The following is a 19,012-nucleotide window of genomic DNA, read 5'->3' as shown; positions in this document are numbered from 1 at the left end:
CCGGTCGACCAGATACTTCATCCAAATGACCCTAAGGGGTAATTTTAAGGATGTTTTAATTGGAATTTTGGTGTATCGTCTACTAGGCTAGGATTACTCAATAAAAGCCCTAATGATTATGAAATACTTACGTAGGAACCTAGTTGATTTGAGTAACTTCAGACATTGGAAATTGCAGTTGCCCAAAATAGTAAAGGTGAGTGAAATTCTGTTATATCGCTAATGTTTTCATGGTACATTATGATTTAGTACGTTTGTGCATGTTTTGATATATATATATATATATATATATATGGGAGAATGTTCTCTGTGCCGTAGCGCAACCTACGCCCAGGCACATGGGCAGCTTGTGTAGAGGTCAGGGTGGTCATTGCACCCACACCCATGTGCCTGGGCGCAGGATGCACTGCGGCACAGAGAACATATATATATCATGAACACATGATTGTAATCAACGAATGAAAGAGACATGGAATCAAAGAATGATAAGAATGAAAATAACAAAATGTTATAGACTCAAAGAACATAATGAAAAAGATGATAATGAGACCCTGCAACTGTCATCCCTTTTCAATAGGGTATTAGGTACTGGATGATGTATACAAAGATTAGGGTGTGATCCTTCCTAATGCTTCGGTGACTGGAATCAGGAGTAGATCACATGTTTACAGAGATATAGGTTCCCTTTAATGCTTCAGTGACCAGAACCAGGGGTAAACATTGTATTCAGAGATAGCCCTCCCCAATGCTTCGATGATTGGAATTAGGAGTCGGTTATGTACGCATAGAGAGGTCCTCCCCAGTGCTTCGATGAATGGAAACAGGAGTAGATCCCATGTTGTGCCAGCTGTTGTATCCTTACCTTCCAGTTGCGTATTTCGGTAGATCACTATGATGACTTGACTTAGGACGTAAAAGTTAAGATGATGTTTTATCATTGCATTTCATTGACCAAGCATTTCGATTTAAGAAAGACGCATGAGCATGTCATGATCCAGATTTATATGATTTATGAAGTAAAGCATGTGTATAGGATGATTTACTCTTACGTATATGATTTAATCTATTGAGCGTGTATGTATTCTTCTCATGGGCTAGTTGAGCTCATCCTTCTATTTATGATTTCTTTCTGAGCATACCGATCTCCGGTCTTTGATGTGTGCGAGTGTACGTGCGGGGGCAAAGGGAGTAATATACGACCCTCCGAGTAGGAATCATGGAGAAGAGATAGGATAAACTTCTTTTTGTGATTTTGATGAAATGTAATATAGAGGAATATGTTGGGGATAATACACTGATTATAGATATGTAAATTTGTATAAATATGAAGATGTAACAAAAAGTATGATGAGTTAGACACAATGCTTTTTGATTGTACATGTCATGTGAATGGAAAGATTTAGATTATAATAAATTCGATCTTGTGTAATGTGTTGTGTCTTTAATCTTACCATCATCTTATATTTAATGATTTTAGATTTCCGCTTTAGTATAAATGTGAGAGATGGAAGACCAGCCGTTATCACATGGCAGCCTGTGAAGGCCAACCCCCATACCTTTTACCCAGGTTTGGGGGGTGACAATATAAGCTAGGCCTGAAAAGTGTACTAGTTTGCCATGCGTGTTTTTATTTTTAATTTCTCTTCTAGTCTTTCTACAAAGCCATTCGTGTTTAATCCACAACTTCATGGGTGGCAAAGTAGAAGCATTCGTGCTGTTTAGCATGGAGGATAGTTATCTCTAAATACTATGAAAAGACTCATAATTACATAGATGTATGAGAGAGAATCTCACACTAATAGAAGATTTGCTAGGGACCAACTGGACAAGAGGATAAGGAAAGACTCGATGCAAAGTAGGCAAATCAATTGGATCAATTCAAATTCAAATTCAAATTCAAATTCAAATTCAAATTCAAATTCAAAATTGAAAGGGATCAATCACAGTTGTAAACAGCAATATGTTGCCTTGTATAGAGGGATTAATTCTTTCCTCAATCACTCCTCCAATCACTCACCAGTTCTCCTTAAATAGGACTGTGATTACAAGAGATCTTATACGATGCAATTGCTTTAAAAAAAATTAAAAAAAAAATTAGGTGAATAAGATAATGGATAAATTACACGTCAGCCCCTAGTTTTCAAATGAAACTCAAATCACCCCATGGTTTTTGAAAAAAACTCAAATCACCCTCTCTACAATAATGGTGTTAGTCTACTGTTAATTATTGGTGTGAAAATACTATTTTACCTTTGTACTAAAACATTAGAATTAAATTTACAATATTATCTTTCCTTCATCTTCAACATTGGTCAAGAATAATTTAGAAATTTAAATTTATTTAACTGACTGACATCACTAGTACAGTACCCGTGATGAAGGACCAATATACAACAACAATTAGTTGGGATTTTTCAGATATTAATATGTTTGTTGATTCTACTTGGTTCTGCAACTGTAAAGTAAATTAATAATTTAAAAAAGCTGGTAGGTAATCAAATCAAATTAAATATTTCATTGTCCAAACCAAATAAATCTCTTCCAGGTTTGTTGATTTGTTTGATTCCTTAGGAATTCATAGTGGCTCTTGGAGTCATCCATCGCAGGCCAACTCAACAATGGATTTGTCGCATGCAAATCACATTGCAGGTCTATCTCTAGCACCTCCTCCTATAGTGTAGGAACTAGGAAAGTAGGAAGCAGCTTCTTGGAATCGAATATATTCGATGTCACTCTCCATCACTTTAATTTGGAATTTGGAAATCAGCACTTTTAAAACATTGGGTTAAGGGTGAAGAGTGATGTCACGCTTGATTGGATTCTATCTAGGTTCTTCATTAACTCTCACTTTAAGTTTATGGACGTGGAATCTATACGATCATGAAAAATAATTCCACCATCGCCTAGGAATGTGTCATGGAATACATATATGTGTATTATATTCTTTCTTACTTGGAAAGACATGTTTTAAAGCCATGAGATCCACCTATCAAAGAAGACAATATCATGTCATCGATGGGATTGGGTTTATGATACTTCATTGGTAACAGAGTCATGGATGGATTTGCCTATCAGGAATATATCTGCAATGGAAGCATGGATGTAGAACCACAAAAAATTTCACATCGCTTGAGGATGTGTCATGGAATTCGCATATATGTTATAGCTTCCTTCATTTGGAATGATGAGTTTTAAAGCTATGAAGCCCATCTGTCAAAATGAACAATATCATGTCATCGATGGGATTAGGTTCGTAGCACTTTAGAATCGACAATGAGATTAGGTCTCACCTAGAATCATTCGAGAATCGACTCAATCAATACTGATTTAATCAACCGATGGAACTGGTCCTATTCTAATTTTGTAAACCCTACTCTCATCCCTACTCTTCATGATTTGAACTACCCTTCTACCAGCTAGCTAGAGGATATGTGGTGGATGAAGAGATTCAATCTTCACATGGGTTGAGAAAAGCTGCGGGCTAGAAACCATGTGGAACCCATGGCTCCGTTTGGTTGCAAAGGGAATCAAAGGGAGGGAAGGGAAAGGAAAATTTTCAAACCTAAAAAAGGAATTTTTGTAATTATTACCTTATGTGATTGTATAAACTATTTAAATTTATTGTCATATTTAGTAATGATACATTTTACATGTAATATTTGTTTTACATTTTAAATCAAAGGGAATTGGATGCAAAGTAAAGTTGAATTTAATAACCAAATATGGAATGATTTGGAATTAGTGATATTGTCACATGGGGTAATGATTACAAAAATTCTTTTTTAAAGAATGAAAATTTCACTTTCCTTTCCTTTAATTCCCTTTGCAACCAAACGGAGCCCATGTTTTCAAAATAGACGAAATGAAAGGAAAAAAAAAGATACATGTGTGGGGCCCTTAATTTGTGAAAAGATGTGCGAAAGAATCCACATACGGACAGTATGTGGATCTTTTATTTATTATATTAATATGTGGGGCACTGTTCTCTGTGTCGTAGCACAGGCTATGCCCAGGCACATGGGGGTGGGCGCAATGACCACCCTAACCCCCTGAGTAGCAGACCCATGTGCCTAGGCGCACCTTGCACTGCGGTACAAAGAACATTCTCCCTTAATATGTGTCTGTTCTATTAGTCCATAAAACAAAAACATGTTTGATGAATTTCCCTAGCTATTCAACGGTCAAAATAGACTACATGGCTCAAATCGGATGGATGACAACCATTCATCGATTTTTTTTTCTTTTGGGGAAAGAGAGCTCTCGATGCGCGACCCTTATGCCTAGAAATAGGACCATGCAAAATGACCATCATGCCCCCAATGACTTCAACCTTTCAATGAGAGCACGACGGTCATTTCATGCCACCCTATGTCTGGGCGCAAAGGCCGCATGCTTAGGGGTATAAATGAATAGCCGAAATCCGTTTCCGTATCCGTTTAGCACTATCCGAATTTGTCCAAAAGCTAAACGGATGCAGATACAGATAGGCTATAGCTATTCGAGAAACTATATTTACATGTAAACGGATAAAATATCCGTGTCCATATCCGTTTAGCACTATTCGAATCTGTCCCATAGCTAATCGGATGCGGATGTGGATATAGCATTATTCAAGCCGAATCCGATCCGTTTACAACCTTACGCATGCTGCACGCGATCAGTTAGCGTTTGTTCTCCATTTTTCTTATTAGATAAACATGATAAAATGATGATGCAAGCTAACTTGACTGGTTAAGGTGAAGTTGAAGCTAATCATGATTAGGATTGCTTTAGACAGGACAAAACCTCAACCCAAGAAATGAAAAGGAACAAAAGAGCACAAATGGCCGTACACATGGGCCCAGAGGTGTTGCTTCTGATGTGAAAAAACTAAGCCACGAAGTAAGTTTTCAATTACAGTAAGTACTTCGTGTCATCTTAATCGGATGCTTTCAAAAAGTGAAAATATTTAGCTCACATCAGTGACAGCATCCTCCCACCTCAAAATAAAAAATGTATTATATAAAAAAGAATGAGATTTGCTTCAATTATGATCTTGGAAGACTAGAAATTAACCCTAGTAGTAACCCAGTTTATTAATTACAAATGGATCTTAAAATATGAAAAATAAATATAAATTTTTCTATCACATGTGAGTTTTTTTTTTTTTTCTTCTTTTGTACAAATCTGTTTTTAGAGCTAAGTCATGGGTGAAGAGAATCAAAGGTCATCATTATCATTTCTATTTTATTTTATTTTTTATAATGATATCACACAAACCATACACTAATTTCAAAAGGTTTCATTCTCTTTTTTAAAAATCGCATCCGACGACAATAAAAATAGAAAATCTCTTTCACCATAGGTGAAAAGAACTCGAACTCACGATCCTAATTAAAAACTTACAAATTGAAAGATAATTTCAAAGAAAAGCAATTTTTTATTTTTTTTTTGGGGGAGGGGAATGGACAGTAGTGGGTAAATCCATTTGGCTTGCAGGATTTAAAGACTAAAAACATGAAGATTCCCATTACTTTATTTGGTGGGCAGTCGAGTCGAAGGGAATTTAGGGATTTTGTTTCTTCCGGAAGAAATTGAAGGAATCCCGGGAAACAAACAGCTAGAAAAATTGAAGGAATCCAGGTACATTTTCTTTGTTTCTTATTGTCAAAAGGGTTGTGGGTATGAGTCTTTTTCAGTCACTTCACATTTGTAATTTCTTTCGTTGTTGTTCCTTATAGGATCTACTACTTCCAACCATTCTAATCATACATTCATAGTTGTAGTTAGACAACCTCCTATATGAAGTTCTCTTTCTAATTAATCTCATCACCCTCAAGGGTTTTGGGAAGGAAATTATATATAAGTAGCATTGGCCGTACTAGTTTTAGTTTGAAAACCTCCCTTGTTTTTCTTTTTTGGCTGTTGAGAATGAAACCTTCCATACTCAATGTCTCCAAATTCTCTCTCTCTCTCTCTCTCTCTCTCACATAGATATAGAGGACCAATCCAATAATGACAATATTGAATTATGGAGGCTTAGTGTCACGGATTCAAACTGATCCTTCCTCTCCAATCTTACATTGGCCAGCTTAAAGGATAGTCTTGTTAGTGAGATCGTTAAGAGTGTAAGGAATGTTTACATATGTAAGCGTACGTAAACAACTCACAACCGTTCAGATAGAATCTATTTTGTGAGAAACGTAATCAACTAACTTACATCTCATATTGCTAGACATCAGAAGAAGGATCACTGATGTTAAACAATATAAGGATCCTAGCTGTAACAATTATTTGCAATAATCTCTTTATTTTTATAGTGGTGCACGTCCTTGATTTGCACCACCATTCTCTTTAAACACTATTCTGGCTCTTTTTCGGTGTCTTCTCTTACGAAAATCACGAACGAAATCCTCGGATCTTATTCGGTGTTTTTTTCTTCTGATCCCTTGCTTTCCAGATGGGTTCAAATCCTAACCGATTTGGGAAAAAAAATTTCAGTTTCAAACCCTAAACGATTTGGGGGCAGATGAGGGCAATTTGGTCATTTTATTCTTTAATTTTGATGGGTTTTTATCAGATGGGCATTTTGATCATTAGATTCTCTAAAACTAACGTCTAACGTCTCATTCTAACGGATTGGAGCAAAATACTACAATGTTTTGAAAATAATTAGAAAAATTGTAGGTGGCATTTGGACAAATGAGCATTTTTATGGGTGCATTTGTCAAAAACCCATGCTTTTTTTTTCCTGAGTTCCACCCTGATTATTTTTGTGTGAAGGATCGCAACATGAAGAGATGTCTTCTTCAAGGCAAAACTAAGAACGGTCTCTACTAGCTTGTTCTGAATAAAATTTCTATTACCACCAATAATTGTTCTCCATAGGCACTCGTAGGAGAACGTACCTCTCTTCACCATTGGCACAACCAATTAGGGCATTTGGAACTCTGAATGATTCATCATGTTCTCCCTACATTTCAATCACCTATCACCTCCAAGAAAGGATTCGCTGTTAGTAGCTCATTTCAGCAAGGCAAAAGTTATAAGCTTCTATTGGTCATTCTGACTCGTAATCAACTGGACCAGGCCACCTGATTTAATTTTATTGATGTCTAAGGACCCTCTCCCATCCCCTCCACTGATGGACACCCATTTTATGTAGTTTTTATTGATGATTATAGCAAGAATATTTTGTTTTTTCTTCTAACACAAAAATCTGAGGCGTTTTGTATTTTTTAAAAGTTCAAAGTCCTTGTTGAAAAATCAATCGTTTCTATAGTGATTGGGAAACATTGAGCAATCTGGCATTCAGCACCGCATTTCATGCCCCCACACCCATGAGCAAAATGGGGCTGCCGAGCATCACCAACGACACATTGTCAAAATTAGTTTGACCCTCCTTGCTTATGCATATGTACCTTTCATGGTAATATTGGCAACATGCTTTTGTTACTACTATTTTTTGTTTTCATTAACCTACTTCCAACCCAAATGCTCAATAATGTTTCACTTATGTTTGAACTCTTTGAAAAACACCCCACTTATGATCAGTTGTGTGTCTTTGGAAGTGTTTGCTATCCGATCTTACGTCCATTCAATCGTCATAAATTGGACTATCGATCTGACTTGCATAATTTTATTTTTTGGGTAAATTACACATCACCCCTGGTTTTCAAACGAAACTTAGATCACTCCTTGGTTTTTGAAAAAACTCAAATCACCCCCTCTACAGTGACGGTGTTAGTCTGCTATTAGTTATTGGTGTGAAATGACTATTTTATCCTTGTACTAAAACATTAGAATTAAATTTACAATACTACCCTACCTTCATCTTCAAAATTGGTCAAGGATAGTTTAGGGATTTAAATTTATTTAACTTGATGACCTCATCACTTAACAGCATAAAACTAATGGTAGAGACTAATTTGTCATATTGGGGTCTAAACCAGGGGATGATTTAAGTTTTTTCAAAAATCAGGAGATGACGTATAATCTACCCTTTTTTTGTTGGGATGTAGCTCCCACATTGAGGATACAAATGTCGTGAAAATATATCAAAGAGAATTGTTATCTCTCGACATGTCAATTTTGATGAGGATCGCTTTCCCTTAATGGAAAATGCACATCAAACTACAACCCCCCATGCCACCACTTCCCAACCCTCCCTTCTTGATCCTTCCCCTCTTCCACCCACTCCCATCCTACCGTTACCTTCCCCATCCCAAGTCTCCCCACCATTACTCCCTTCCCCCTCACTAAGTGTTGAAAACCACCAACCTGCCACTCACCTGTTACTTATGCTAGCTCTCACTAAATTAGTTCCCAAGCCTTCTGAACCATCCTCCTTCACTTCGACAAATCACTCCCCTTAATGATACAAGGCTATGGACTATATATGAATTCAATCCCCCTTCAAAAATGGTATTTGGACACTAGTTCCCCCTCATCCATTGATGAACATTGTGTGTTGCAAATGGGTGTTTTACATTAAGAGAAAGACAACTGGCTCAATTGCTAGGTACAAAGCTCGTCTTGTTGCAAAAAGGTTACAATTAGCGAGACAGACTAGACTACACTGAGACCTTTAGTCCAATAGTTATACCCACCACGATTCAGCTCGTGCTCTCCAGTGCACTCTCCCGGTCTTGGTCCATTCGTTAACTTGACATTCAGAATGTTTTTCTTTATGGTATACTAAATGATCGAAGAGGTCTTCATCACTCAACCGTTGGACTTTACTGATTAACACTTACCACACCATGTCTGCAAACTTTATAAATCACTATATGGCTTGAAGCAAACACCCAAGGCTTGGTTGGATAGGCTGAATACATTTCTTCTCGAAAATGAGTTGAGTACTACACCCCCTCCCCAAATGAAGAAAAATGCTGATTTCACAAAATCACGAATTATAGAGCCAATCAACTATTGAGAAAATTATTTTTATTTTCATATCCTCAATTTTACAGGATTTTTCGATCATGTCGAAAGAATTTTTTTTTTTTTTTTTTGAGCCAAATATTACTTGGGACCTGGGGCAGCCCCTAAGATTTTATTAAAATGGAACAACAATAAAGATGAATACAAAGGGGGGAGACATTCCATGTCGAAAGATCTTGTATGATGTTTCTGTATTAGAAATATAGGCCGCACCCTTCACATTTCGTGTAAGATAAGCAAAACTCAACAAACAATCGTAAATCCCACAAACCACATAACTTGCTCATTCTATTTCTATATTTCAGATTCTTTTTCTTGTCAATCTCGCAAGGCCTCAGCTTTGAGATGTATGTATTCTTAAGTTTGCAGCCAAAAAAAATGAGATTAAAACACTACCTTTCATTTGTTGGAGATGTCTCCTCCGCATGAGGTGGTAGACTCTACCCCTCCCCTTTCACCTCAAAGAGTGAGGGAGGAGGGGGGGGGGGTCTTCATTTGCTTCATTTTCAAGTAAAGCTTTTAAAAGTAATTAATAACTAAATGTACAAAAAAGTAACCTTAGTACCGCCAACTTTCCAATTGATTCGTTTCAAAGTCAAGAAAAAAAAAATGTATGATTGCTGATAATGGAATAATCTTTTCATTCCCTGTCTGAGACTTTCAGAGTTAGCAAGACTCAAGAGACACCTCAATATATTAATGTTTTGGGTCATGAGATTAAACTCTTTTTTTTTGTTTGAAAAGTTCGGTAAGGTTATTTATATAATATTTCTTCATATGTTCTAATATAATCTTACTTGTATTAATACTCAGGCTGTGAGGGACAATCTAGTAATTAGTCCATCTGATCTAAACCCTAGTTTTCCTATAAATACTAACTGGAGACAGCAGTCTGGGTATTCCAAACTTGATACTCAGGGTGTAATGGTTTAAGCAACCTTGTGCTTAAACCCTAAACCCTAACAAGTTCATGATCTATAACCCTTTTGGTTATCTGAACTCTATTGTAGCTTTGACTACTTTGTCTTTTGTCGATTAATGAATTTTCTTTCTATCCCATTTATATAGGTATCTGGATGCAAAATTATCTCCTCCAATTCCCTGTCTGGCACAGTTCCCCCCAAATGTCTGTACAAAGGGAGTGGACCCCATCTAGATAGAGTGTTTGAATAAGGGTAGGGTGGTCATTGCATCACATCTTATTATAGACATTGGGGCAATTGGACCGGGCAGAAACTAAAGGGGACAATGATTAGATCCGGATCAGCAAAGGGAGCCTTAGAATCCTCCTCCTTCACTGCCACTACTCACATCTGAAACTTTTCTAACGGCATTGATATACCCATTGAAGGAAAATGTTGTTATTAAGAGGACCAGAAAGAGTATATTCTAATGCTATCACTTCGGACCCCATACAAGCAATCACCAAGTCACATGCATTGATACATGTATATGCATTGAATGGGTCAGTTCATGGCCAGCTTCTCTCTCTCTCTCTCGCTATCTCTAATCAATAAATATATATGTTCTTAAGTGGTCAATCATGCAGTGACAGAAAGGTGGAGGTTTAAGGGATTCAAGGTCCCCATCACCAACCCAACACTTTAAGAAATCTTTTAGGAACCAAAACTGTATGGGGCCTCTCTGGTTTAATTAGAAACTGACCCATCAACAACCAACTACAGGTCCACAGCAGATATTATTCTGCTCATCGCCATTCTTTGAAAGAATGATTTGTGTGGCCGTCAGTGATTTTGCAGGAGCATTCCTGAACTCACTACAGAGAGAATTTGAATCGAAGGTCTTACTGTCCATATCTGCAAAAATGGCAAAAGACTTTTTAGATAAGAGTGCATCTTGTTGTAACCAAAGTGGTAAGGTGAGAAATTATGACATTTTTTTGATTATCCATTGTTTTATGAACAAAGTTTTCCTCCATCCATAGAGGACAGTTCACCCACCATCTTAAGGTTCACAAACCCTTTCTAGGGTTTTAGTATGTTTCAAAATATCCTCTTGATAGTTGATACCCATTTCCGCCCTCTCTCACTTAAAAGCTCCAACTGTTAGGGAAGGGCAGCGTCAAGGTATACATCAAGAGAAGTCTTACCCCATGGACGGTGTGAGATGGGGTGGGTGGTTTCCCGCAAGGGAGGGGACCTGGACTCCAAAGCATTACCTATGGGTACACTACTGTTATGTATGTTTCGAATTCTTGTACCCACTTCGAAGAATGATCCACTCCAACATTTTTTTTTTGTGGCGACCCGATCCGATGGAGGAGTATTTATATTTTGGGAAAAAGATCTCTGTCCGGGAGTGTGGCCTATGCCAGCACTCCCATGAGTCTATCTCTTTCCTCCCCATGTGAAAAGACACATTTGTTCCCTTATTTTAAGGAGGAGAGAGATAGACACATTGGAGTGCTGGCGTAGGCCACACTCCCATACTGAAAACTACTTCCCTTATATTTTTATCTGCTTTGTTGTAAAGTGAGTGAGATTTGGGGTTTTCGATTTAGGGTTTTTGGGAGAGAGCAGCAGCACCGTTTTTTGGTGTTCTTGAGAGATCTCTATTGTAACTTTCTCCAATTTACATAGTGAAACATATTCAGCTTCGCCTGTGGACGTAGCACACCATATTGGTGTGTGAATCACGTTAAATCTCCGTATCACCTTGCTCTGTTTTCGTTTTTTGTTCATATTTTATTTGGTGTTTGTTCTACAACTACTACTGCCACTGGGAGAGATAGTAGATCTCTTTCCTTGTGTGTCTTGATCCTCTTGTTTTTTCTATGGCATAATCAATATCTTTTGTATTATGTAGAGAGAGAGTGTTTATCAAAAAAAATAAAATGTAGAGAGACAGTAGATCTCTTTCCCCTTTTAAGTGAATTGGAGATCACATGTTATTGGATCAGTCCAGATCTTATAATGCAATAATAGAAAGTGGTACCTGTATATATGGAGTTTTCCAAAGGTTTGTAAAGAGAGTTTACACTTGATGATCAATTAGGTCATTTGATTAGATTGTTTTTCATTATGGCTTTAGAACTTTTTAGGCAGGAGGAATGATTCTTGTACAGCAGATGCATGTCACGGGCTGTTAGTTGGTTTTTGTGGGACTGTAAGGACTTCAATGCACATGTTTTTCTGTTCTACTTTTATCACCCCAGGGGGGGGGGGGGGAAACAGGGGATGTGGGGGAAGCAAGAAGGGGACCAGACCACAAGCATCCTACTGTTCTTGGCCAGTCTCCTAAAGTCAGAAGCTTTAGCTCACATCTAGCATTAACTACTCTCTCTCTCTCTCTCTCTCATGGTTATAGTGCATAGTATCGAAATGGGTATCAGTCAACTCGAAAGCCTATACGGTATTGGATCAATATCAGCAAGGATCAGCCGTAGCGGACAAATGTGCCTCTGATCCTCCTTTAAAAATTGATTTTTTGACCGATTTACCCATTGTCCGCACCGTGTCACAGATACTGTATCCATACAGTATCATGATCGACAAGGTGCAAAACCAGTATCAATCACCCGATATGGGCAAATACCGGTACTTAGGACCATGCTCTATCTCTCTCTCCTTCTTCCAACCCCTTCTTTCTATGAGTACATATGCCTAAATATAGTTTGGAGGTGCCAGCTAACTCAGCTGGTAAGGTCACTTCCTAGCTGTAGCAGAGGGGGGGGTGTTTTGTTTCGGTTGGGGGGGTTACTTAGATAGGAGAAACACTTCCCGAAACCCAGCAAAAGTTCTGATGGACCTGCCTATTTAGATCTTGTGTTTGACTATGGTTTTTCAGAACATTGAACCTGAAAACTCAGTATGTGCTTGGATTGAGCCATCAGCTTCTTCCCCTCTCAAAGATATTTTATGCATTTTTTCTCCCTCTTCAAAGAATTAATAAAAACCATGCAAGGAGGGCTAAATGGTATCATTCACAGGATTTGGATCCTCTACTGCCGAGCTGCCCCGTCCTGCCGTGCTGTGCAGACACAGCAAGGCATGAAATGACCGCCTTACCCCTGCTCAGGTAAGACGCTTGGGTAGGGGTAAGGCGATCATTACACGCCTTGCTATGTCTGTGCAGCACGGCAGAACAGGGCAGCTCGGCAGTAGAGGATCTGGATCCTTCATTCACATGGGACACATGTGGTCATGTCAGAAGAGATTAAACAATAAATAAACCTAAGAGAGCAATAGTATACCAGCATCATGGAAAAAAATTTTCCATAAAAATATGTATGTATGCAAGAAACTTTTAAACCTTTTTCATAAAAAAAAAAAGTATAAGGTTTTGTACATATGCACGGTCATGCTTTCAACCGTTGGATGGGCATGATCGTATACAATACACATCCTCTCATTCCCATCCAACGATTGTAGACACGGCCATACACCATGCACAACCATGTACAAAAACTCTGCCAAAAATAACTTTTAAACCTTTCCAATGGATTATGAAGGAGATACTTTGTATTTGGTAGGGATGAGTGTCATAATGAGGGGAAGAGTAGGGGAAGAGTATTTCGATCTTCAACTAATGGGTGGGGTGTGGATTTTGGGTGAACCCTTCTCTATGGGAGAGAAAAAAATTTCCCATTTTATTGGCTTGAGAGGTTTGTGATCCATTCAACCTAGTTATCAAATCGGAGGGCAACAGAAGTAGATTGAAACCTTGAAATGGGCTTGTTTTAAAAGGATACCTACAGGATTATAAACTTAGAAAGGTGCAAATAGAGGAACCATGAAGCACAAAGCGGATGAAAACTCACTTTCATACTAGTTGGAGCTTATTAGGCAGCTAAAGAGTAGGCATTTGCAGTGAAGATGGATGGCCTTCGTGCCAATGCACTGTAGTAACTGCCTTTCAAAGACTAGTAGCTGATCAGCACTAGCTGCTCTTGTAGCAAGATTTCTAAGAGCAGCTTTAATAGCTATAGTTGTGCCAGTTGGTTGGTAACAACCTGCACAGCAAGCAGAGCCTTATACATGCTAAAATATAATAAAAAACTGGAAAGCAGCAAACAAAGTAACAAAGAAAAACCAAGAAGAAACTGCCCCGTAAATGGTTAGGACTTCATCAAGAATTTGAATCCAAGCAAGGGGTTCACTAGAGAAAAGAAATTGTTGAAGAATGAACAAGATGTTCCTCCTATACAATTCAAACCACCAAGAAGGGAAGTTGATACAAATGTTGCATGATCCTTTGGAGCCCTCTCGGGATTGGATTGCAAAGGTAATTGAAACAAAAAACAAGCTCAATGAAGCGAAAGCCCATTATTGGACTGTCCCCTAGGAATACTCCTATGTGGAGTTCTCTGCAATGCTCCCTTAGCTTGACCTGTACCTTCCAACTGAGGCAGATATAACCATCCATGAAAGGGGCTTTTTGTCACAACAGACCTTTTCAATTACAAATCATGGGTGACAATTGTATATAGTAGGATGATTCTGACACATTTAAAAAAAACCCAATACATTCAGTAAATGGATGGATAGGTAAAGTATTTATAAAGAAATTATCAGAGCATTGCCAGAATATCCACAGCTATATTAGTCTCCCTGGACACACAAGAAGACATTCAGAAACAAATTAGACATTGAAACTCCTCTTGAGAAGTTGGGACTCCAAGGCCAAGTTGTCACGACCATTTCGTTCGTATGACCTAGGTCGTGGCGTAGGTGAGGATTGAGAGTTAGCCATGGCGTCGGGGTGGTGCCTAATGGCATTTTTGTAATTAAATTTCTACGAATATGATTTTTCAGGGGGTGTCTTGTCTCCTTCTGGAAATCCATAAAAAGCATAAAGGCTACCTTGTAAGGGAGTGACAGGTTGGCAAGGAGTGTACCCTTTGATTGCTTGCCCCTATACTGGTAGCCTTATGCCCATTGTCTTGCTACACACTTCGCCTGGTGATCCCCTCAAGAGCTAGGTTGTAATGCTTTGCTTCAGTTAATGAAAGTGCTTTGATTTCGTTGCATTAGTGTCTTTGCTTTGCTTCCCTCCTTTCCCTTTTGTGGCTTGTTTAGGCTTACTCATAACCACCGAGTAAGCCTACACAAGCCACATAAGGGAAAAGAGGAAAGCAAAGCAAAGACACACAGATGCAAGGGAATCAAAGCACTTTTATTAATTAAAGCAAAGCATTACAACCTAGCTCTCTAAAGGGGATCACTAGGCGAAATATGTAGCAGGACAATGGGCCTCATACCACCAGTGTAGGGGCAGACAACCAAAGGCTACACTCCTTGATAACCTGTCACTCCCCTACAAGGTAACTTTTATGCTCTTTATGGATTTCCAAAAGGAGACATGACCTTCCAGCACCCCCTCTGAAAAATCATACTCAGAGAAATTTAATTACAAAAATGCCATTAGGCACCACCTCCATGCCCGGGCTAGCTCTCAAGCCCCACCTATGCCATGACCGTAGGTCATACGAACAAAGTATTTGGATGAAACGGTCGAGACAAAGTGGACATATTGACTACACACAAAATACCTCATGGTTTCCTTAACACGGGCAGCACCCAGTAATTCATGTGACAAGATAGAATTCTTTACGATACTAGCAGCCATGGCACATATTGGATCTCTGTTGCTATATCTTCAAATAACACCAGAGGCAGCTGTCGATTTTTGCAAGAGAATCCATTCAGCTATTTGTTCATGCACCCCAGTAAGGCGGCTTTCAAGTAAACCCGACAGGGGGTAAGATGTTTGAATTGGATAAACCTCCCATGACCCCAACAGAACTCTTGTATTTGGAGAACCCACCACCTCCTTGCCGAATTGGCTGAATTTTTTTAACTTCATACAAGTGCAAGATATTTACCATCAGCAAGGAGGTGGGGGGGATTGAAATTTTCTGCAGTTTCTTCCCAAAAGTATTATGTATGACCCTCGCTGTTAACCCATCTGTCGTCATATCACCACCAGAGATCCAACCCTCCAAACAATAACAGATATGACCCTGCTGATCTAAACTAAAATGAACCAGTATGCTCATTCAAAACCTTTTTGCATCAGTTTGGTGCGCATTGTGAAACTACCACAATAGACCAAATCAGATCAGCTATGTGAGCTTCTCCATTGTCCTCTTCACTTCTTCCAAACCAATCAGTGGAAACTGGACAATCAATAATATATTCATGACTGATAAGAATTTCAAAGGAAACAACCTTCATGAAGCATAATTAGCATCGTAGAAATGAAAAGCACCACCAAAATGGACTGGATTAACAGTTTCAAATAACATAAGCAGATGACTGAGACGTAAACATAGAACTGATCTTCTGAGTAGAATCTATTGGAAAATATCAGACCAACAGTTTCTGCAGATTGAAACTACCTGCATCATTGGAAAATATCACACACACACACACACAGATCACTGACACAGGTTCAGTGAGAAACATGAATACCACCTTAACCGGAGCATTCCTAATATCAGTTTGAGCTGTGTTTGAGCGTAGGAGGAAGGGCTCTAAATCATTTGTCTGTCTACTTTTACCTCCATTCAAAAGTCTATCAATTTGTAGGTAAACAAGAAATGGAAATGGAACCTCATTACGCATTCTTTAGTGGTAAAGGTTGAAAAGCTGAGGTCAAGGAGGGGGTCTAATGCCTACCTCATCCAAAAAAAAGTACAACTAAAATACACATAAACACAAGCAAAGCAAACAGAACAGAATTAGGGAACCTCCATAGTTTGAGCTCCTAATCCTTAATAACTCCACTGCAATCGTGATGGTCTGGTCCCATTGAGCCAATTGAGAAATACAAATCAAAATTAAACTATAATTGCATTAGGTAAATGTAAACACTCACGGACTAGTCGGTTAACCTTTTGGGATTGGTGTGTGGTTTGTGTGATTACACTTTCATAAAAAAAAAAACACTCACGGACTAAACACTGTTCTTACTGCAGGCCTTACTTATTCAGACGTGCTCCCATCTAAGTTTCCTTCAGAAATCAGGAGCATCTCATAAGGTTGGATTTGTGTCGGTGACACCTGCACTCAAGTCCAAACCATTTCCATCCCCAAAAATGGGATCAAAGATTGGTTGTTGTTACTTAGTTACACAGCTCATGCAGATCCTGCTTATTGGAAAGGGAAAGGCTCAGGTAGATCCAGCCCATTGGATATGTCTACCATGACATGCGCTTAAGATTTGATGTTATATGGTTAAGAGATGTCATCTTGAAAATCTAGTTGGGAGGATAACCCTTTGAACATTGAAGTTTGAACATGTGGTGCTGCAAAAATAATAACGCATGCAGATTGCTTTATTTTTGCTCATAAGAAATGTAAGAAATGACCAGATTATTTTAAATGCAAAAGAAAGCAACTATTAAGCAAAGATGTTATTTTCCTCACCTTATCGGTTACCATTACCATCCATATCAGTTACCATTATCATCCACACCAAATAAGTATTCTTCCAAAATCGTAGAAGCTTTCATTTGTTCATTCTGGGAATTCCCAATGCTGAAGTTACTGTTATCCCTTGATGCTTTACTCACCTCAGCACAAAAAGCAGGGGGATAGATAGAATGTCCCAACCCCATTTTAGACTCGTACTTTTCTGCAAATGCCAGTGTGGAGGACAGTGCCTTTTGAGCTGAGCTTTGGATGGATTTACCATTCCCATCTGCTAATGGAGTCCTTGAATGACCACTAGAAACTGGGGGTTTTGACATCCTCAATGCAGTTTCATTTGGATTTTGAAGCTTGTGTGATACACTTTGGTTCTTCCAATTGCATATTTCAACTGCATCTTGTTTGGGAGGAAAACGATCTCCTTGTTTCTTACTGGGATCACTTAGTGGCAACTTTCCAATAGAGAGAAAGCTAATTCCTTTGGGTGGTACTGCAGGTGGCACCCTCTGCTGCATCTCATTCAAATTTTGATGTTTGTCTGGTGCACTTTTGCTCTTTTGATTGCACATTGCCGTGCTATTACCCCCATTGGAAGGCAAGTCACCTTGTTGCTCCCTATTAGAATCATCTAATGGTGTGTTTTTATTTAATAGAAACCTAATTCCTTTGGGTGCCTGACCGAGTGCATTCAATCTCTTCCCGACCACAGTCTGCTCTGGTTTTCTGTGAGGGATTGTTCCTGTGGAGAATGGCACCCTTACAGCTGTGTCTTTAGACAAGTTGTTGACAGTACAACAGGAGCGACCATCAATATTCACTTCCTTCCTCGAATCTCTACTATTTAGCAGAGCTGATGACTCCATCTCTGGTTTGTCAGCATTCAATGATGTAGAGGTACCGTCCTTGGGTAGCATCTGGGATGTACACAAACATTAATATTTAATTATAATCAAATGCAATATAAGACCTAGATAACTGGTTATTGATAAAACGAAGAAACGAACAATAAGGCAAGCACTGCCAAGCATAAAAATCTGCTCAAAGCTACTGGACTTTAAGAACTAGAGTAGTTAACTTGTATGAAAACAAGCACTCACCACCTCTAATGCAAGAGCCTTTTGACATGTAATTGTCACAAGGGTACTTGGAGAGTTCATGATCAAATGGACAATCGTCCCCTTTCAAGCATGAGTCACGTGCAAAGTAATTGCAAGGCTGCAATAAGCAAGTGGTTCAGAAAGAGAAGTTGCTAATCCAAATTAGAATGATATATGAGAATTTCAAGTATTTGAACAATGGGGCATGCACAATGGAAAGATGCAGGGAAGTATATGGACAAGAGTTGTTTGGCAAGAAGGCAAGGGGAAGACGAAGGAGCAGAGAGCAAGTGATCTTCACTAGTCATAGTACTCTCTCTGTTAGAACTGTTAGAACCGTAGGGGTATTTTGGACCCTCTTTTTGTTTTTTTTATTTTTCTGTTATATGGGCTTTAGTCTCACATTGCTTATTTGTATTTCTGTCCTCTATTCTCAAGGATATAAATAAAGAGCTTGGGGTGATCATTAATCATCCAAGCCTTACTCTAATTCTAAATCTGTTAACATGGCATCAGAGCAGGTTTTGAATTAGGGTCCTCTACCTTCTATTTTCAGCTCCTTCTTTCTCTTCTCTCTCTCTCTCTCTCTCTCTCTCTCTC

At 38.6% G+C, this 19,012-nt stretch overlaps 1 protein-coding gene across 1 annotated transcript; it reads right to left on the bottom strand.

Annotated features, from left to right (window-relative positions):
- Window positions 1-15,998: 15,998 nt before the first annotated feature.
- Window positions 15,999-18,702, bottom strand: LOC122666988. The gene is made up of 4 exons (XM_043863129.1): window positions 18,390-18,702; window positions 17,342-18,229; window positions 16,852-16,858; window positions 15,999-16,036 (listed from the first exon to the last, which is right to left on the bottom strand). The coding sequence occupies exons 1-3, from the start codon at window positions 18,438-18,440 to the stop codon at window positions 16,853-16,855; spliced, it is 945 nt and encodes a 314-aa protein (XP_043719064.1). The 5' UTR covers window positions 18,441-18,702; the 3' UTR covers window positions 15,999-16,036; window position 16,852.
- Between the last annotated feature and the right edge of the window lie 310 nt (window positions 18,703-19,012).

This window comes from Telopea speciosissima, chromosome 7 (assembly GCF_018873765.1).
Source record: "Telopea speciosissima isolate NSW1024214 ecotype Mountain lineage chromosome 7, Tspe_v1, whole genome shotgun sequence".
Taxonomy (NCBI): Eukaryota; Viridiplantae; Streptophyta; class Magnoliopsida; order Proteales; family Proteaceae; genus Telopea; species Telopea speciosissima.
The sequence above is the reverse complement of the archived record's forward strand: the minus strand, read 5'-3'. Positions and strand labels throughout refer to the sequence as shown.

Bases quoted from the DNA above. Each gene is read 5' to 3' on its own strand.
- LOC122666988 (XM_043863129.1), bottom strand. From the start codon at position 18,440: ATGTCAAAAGGCTCTTGCATTAGAGGTGGTGAGTGCTTGTTTTCATAC. The intron at 18,230-18,389 runs TTAACTACTCTA...TGTACATCCCAG, and splicing joins AGTGCTTGTTTTCATACAAG to ATGCTACCCAAGGACGGTAC.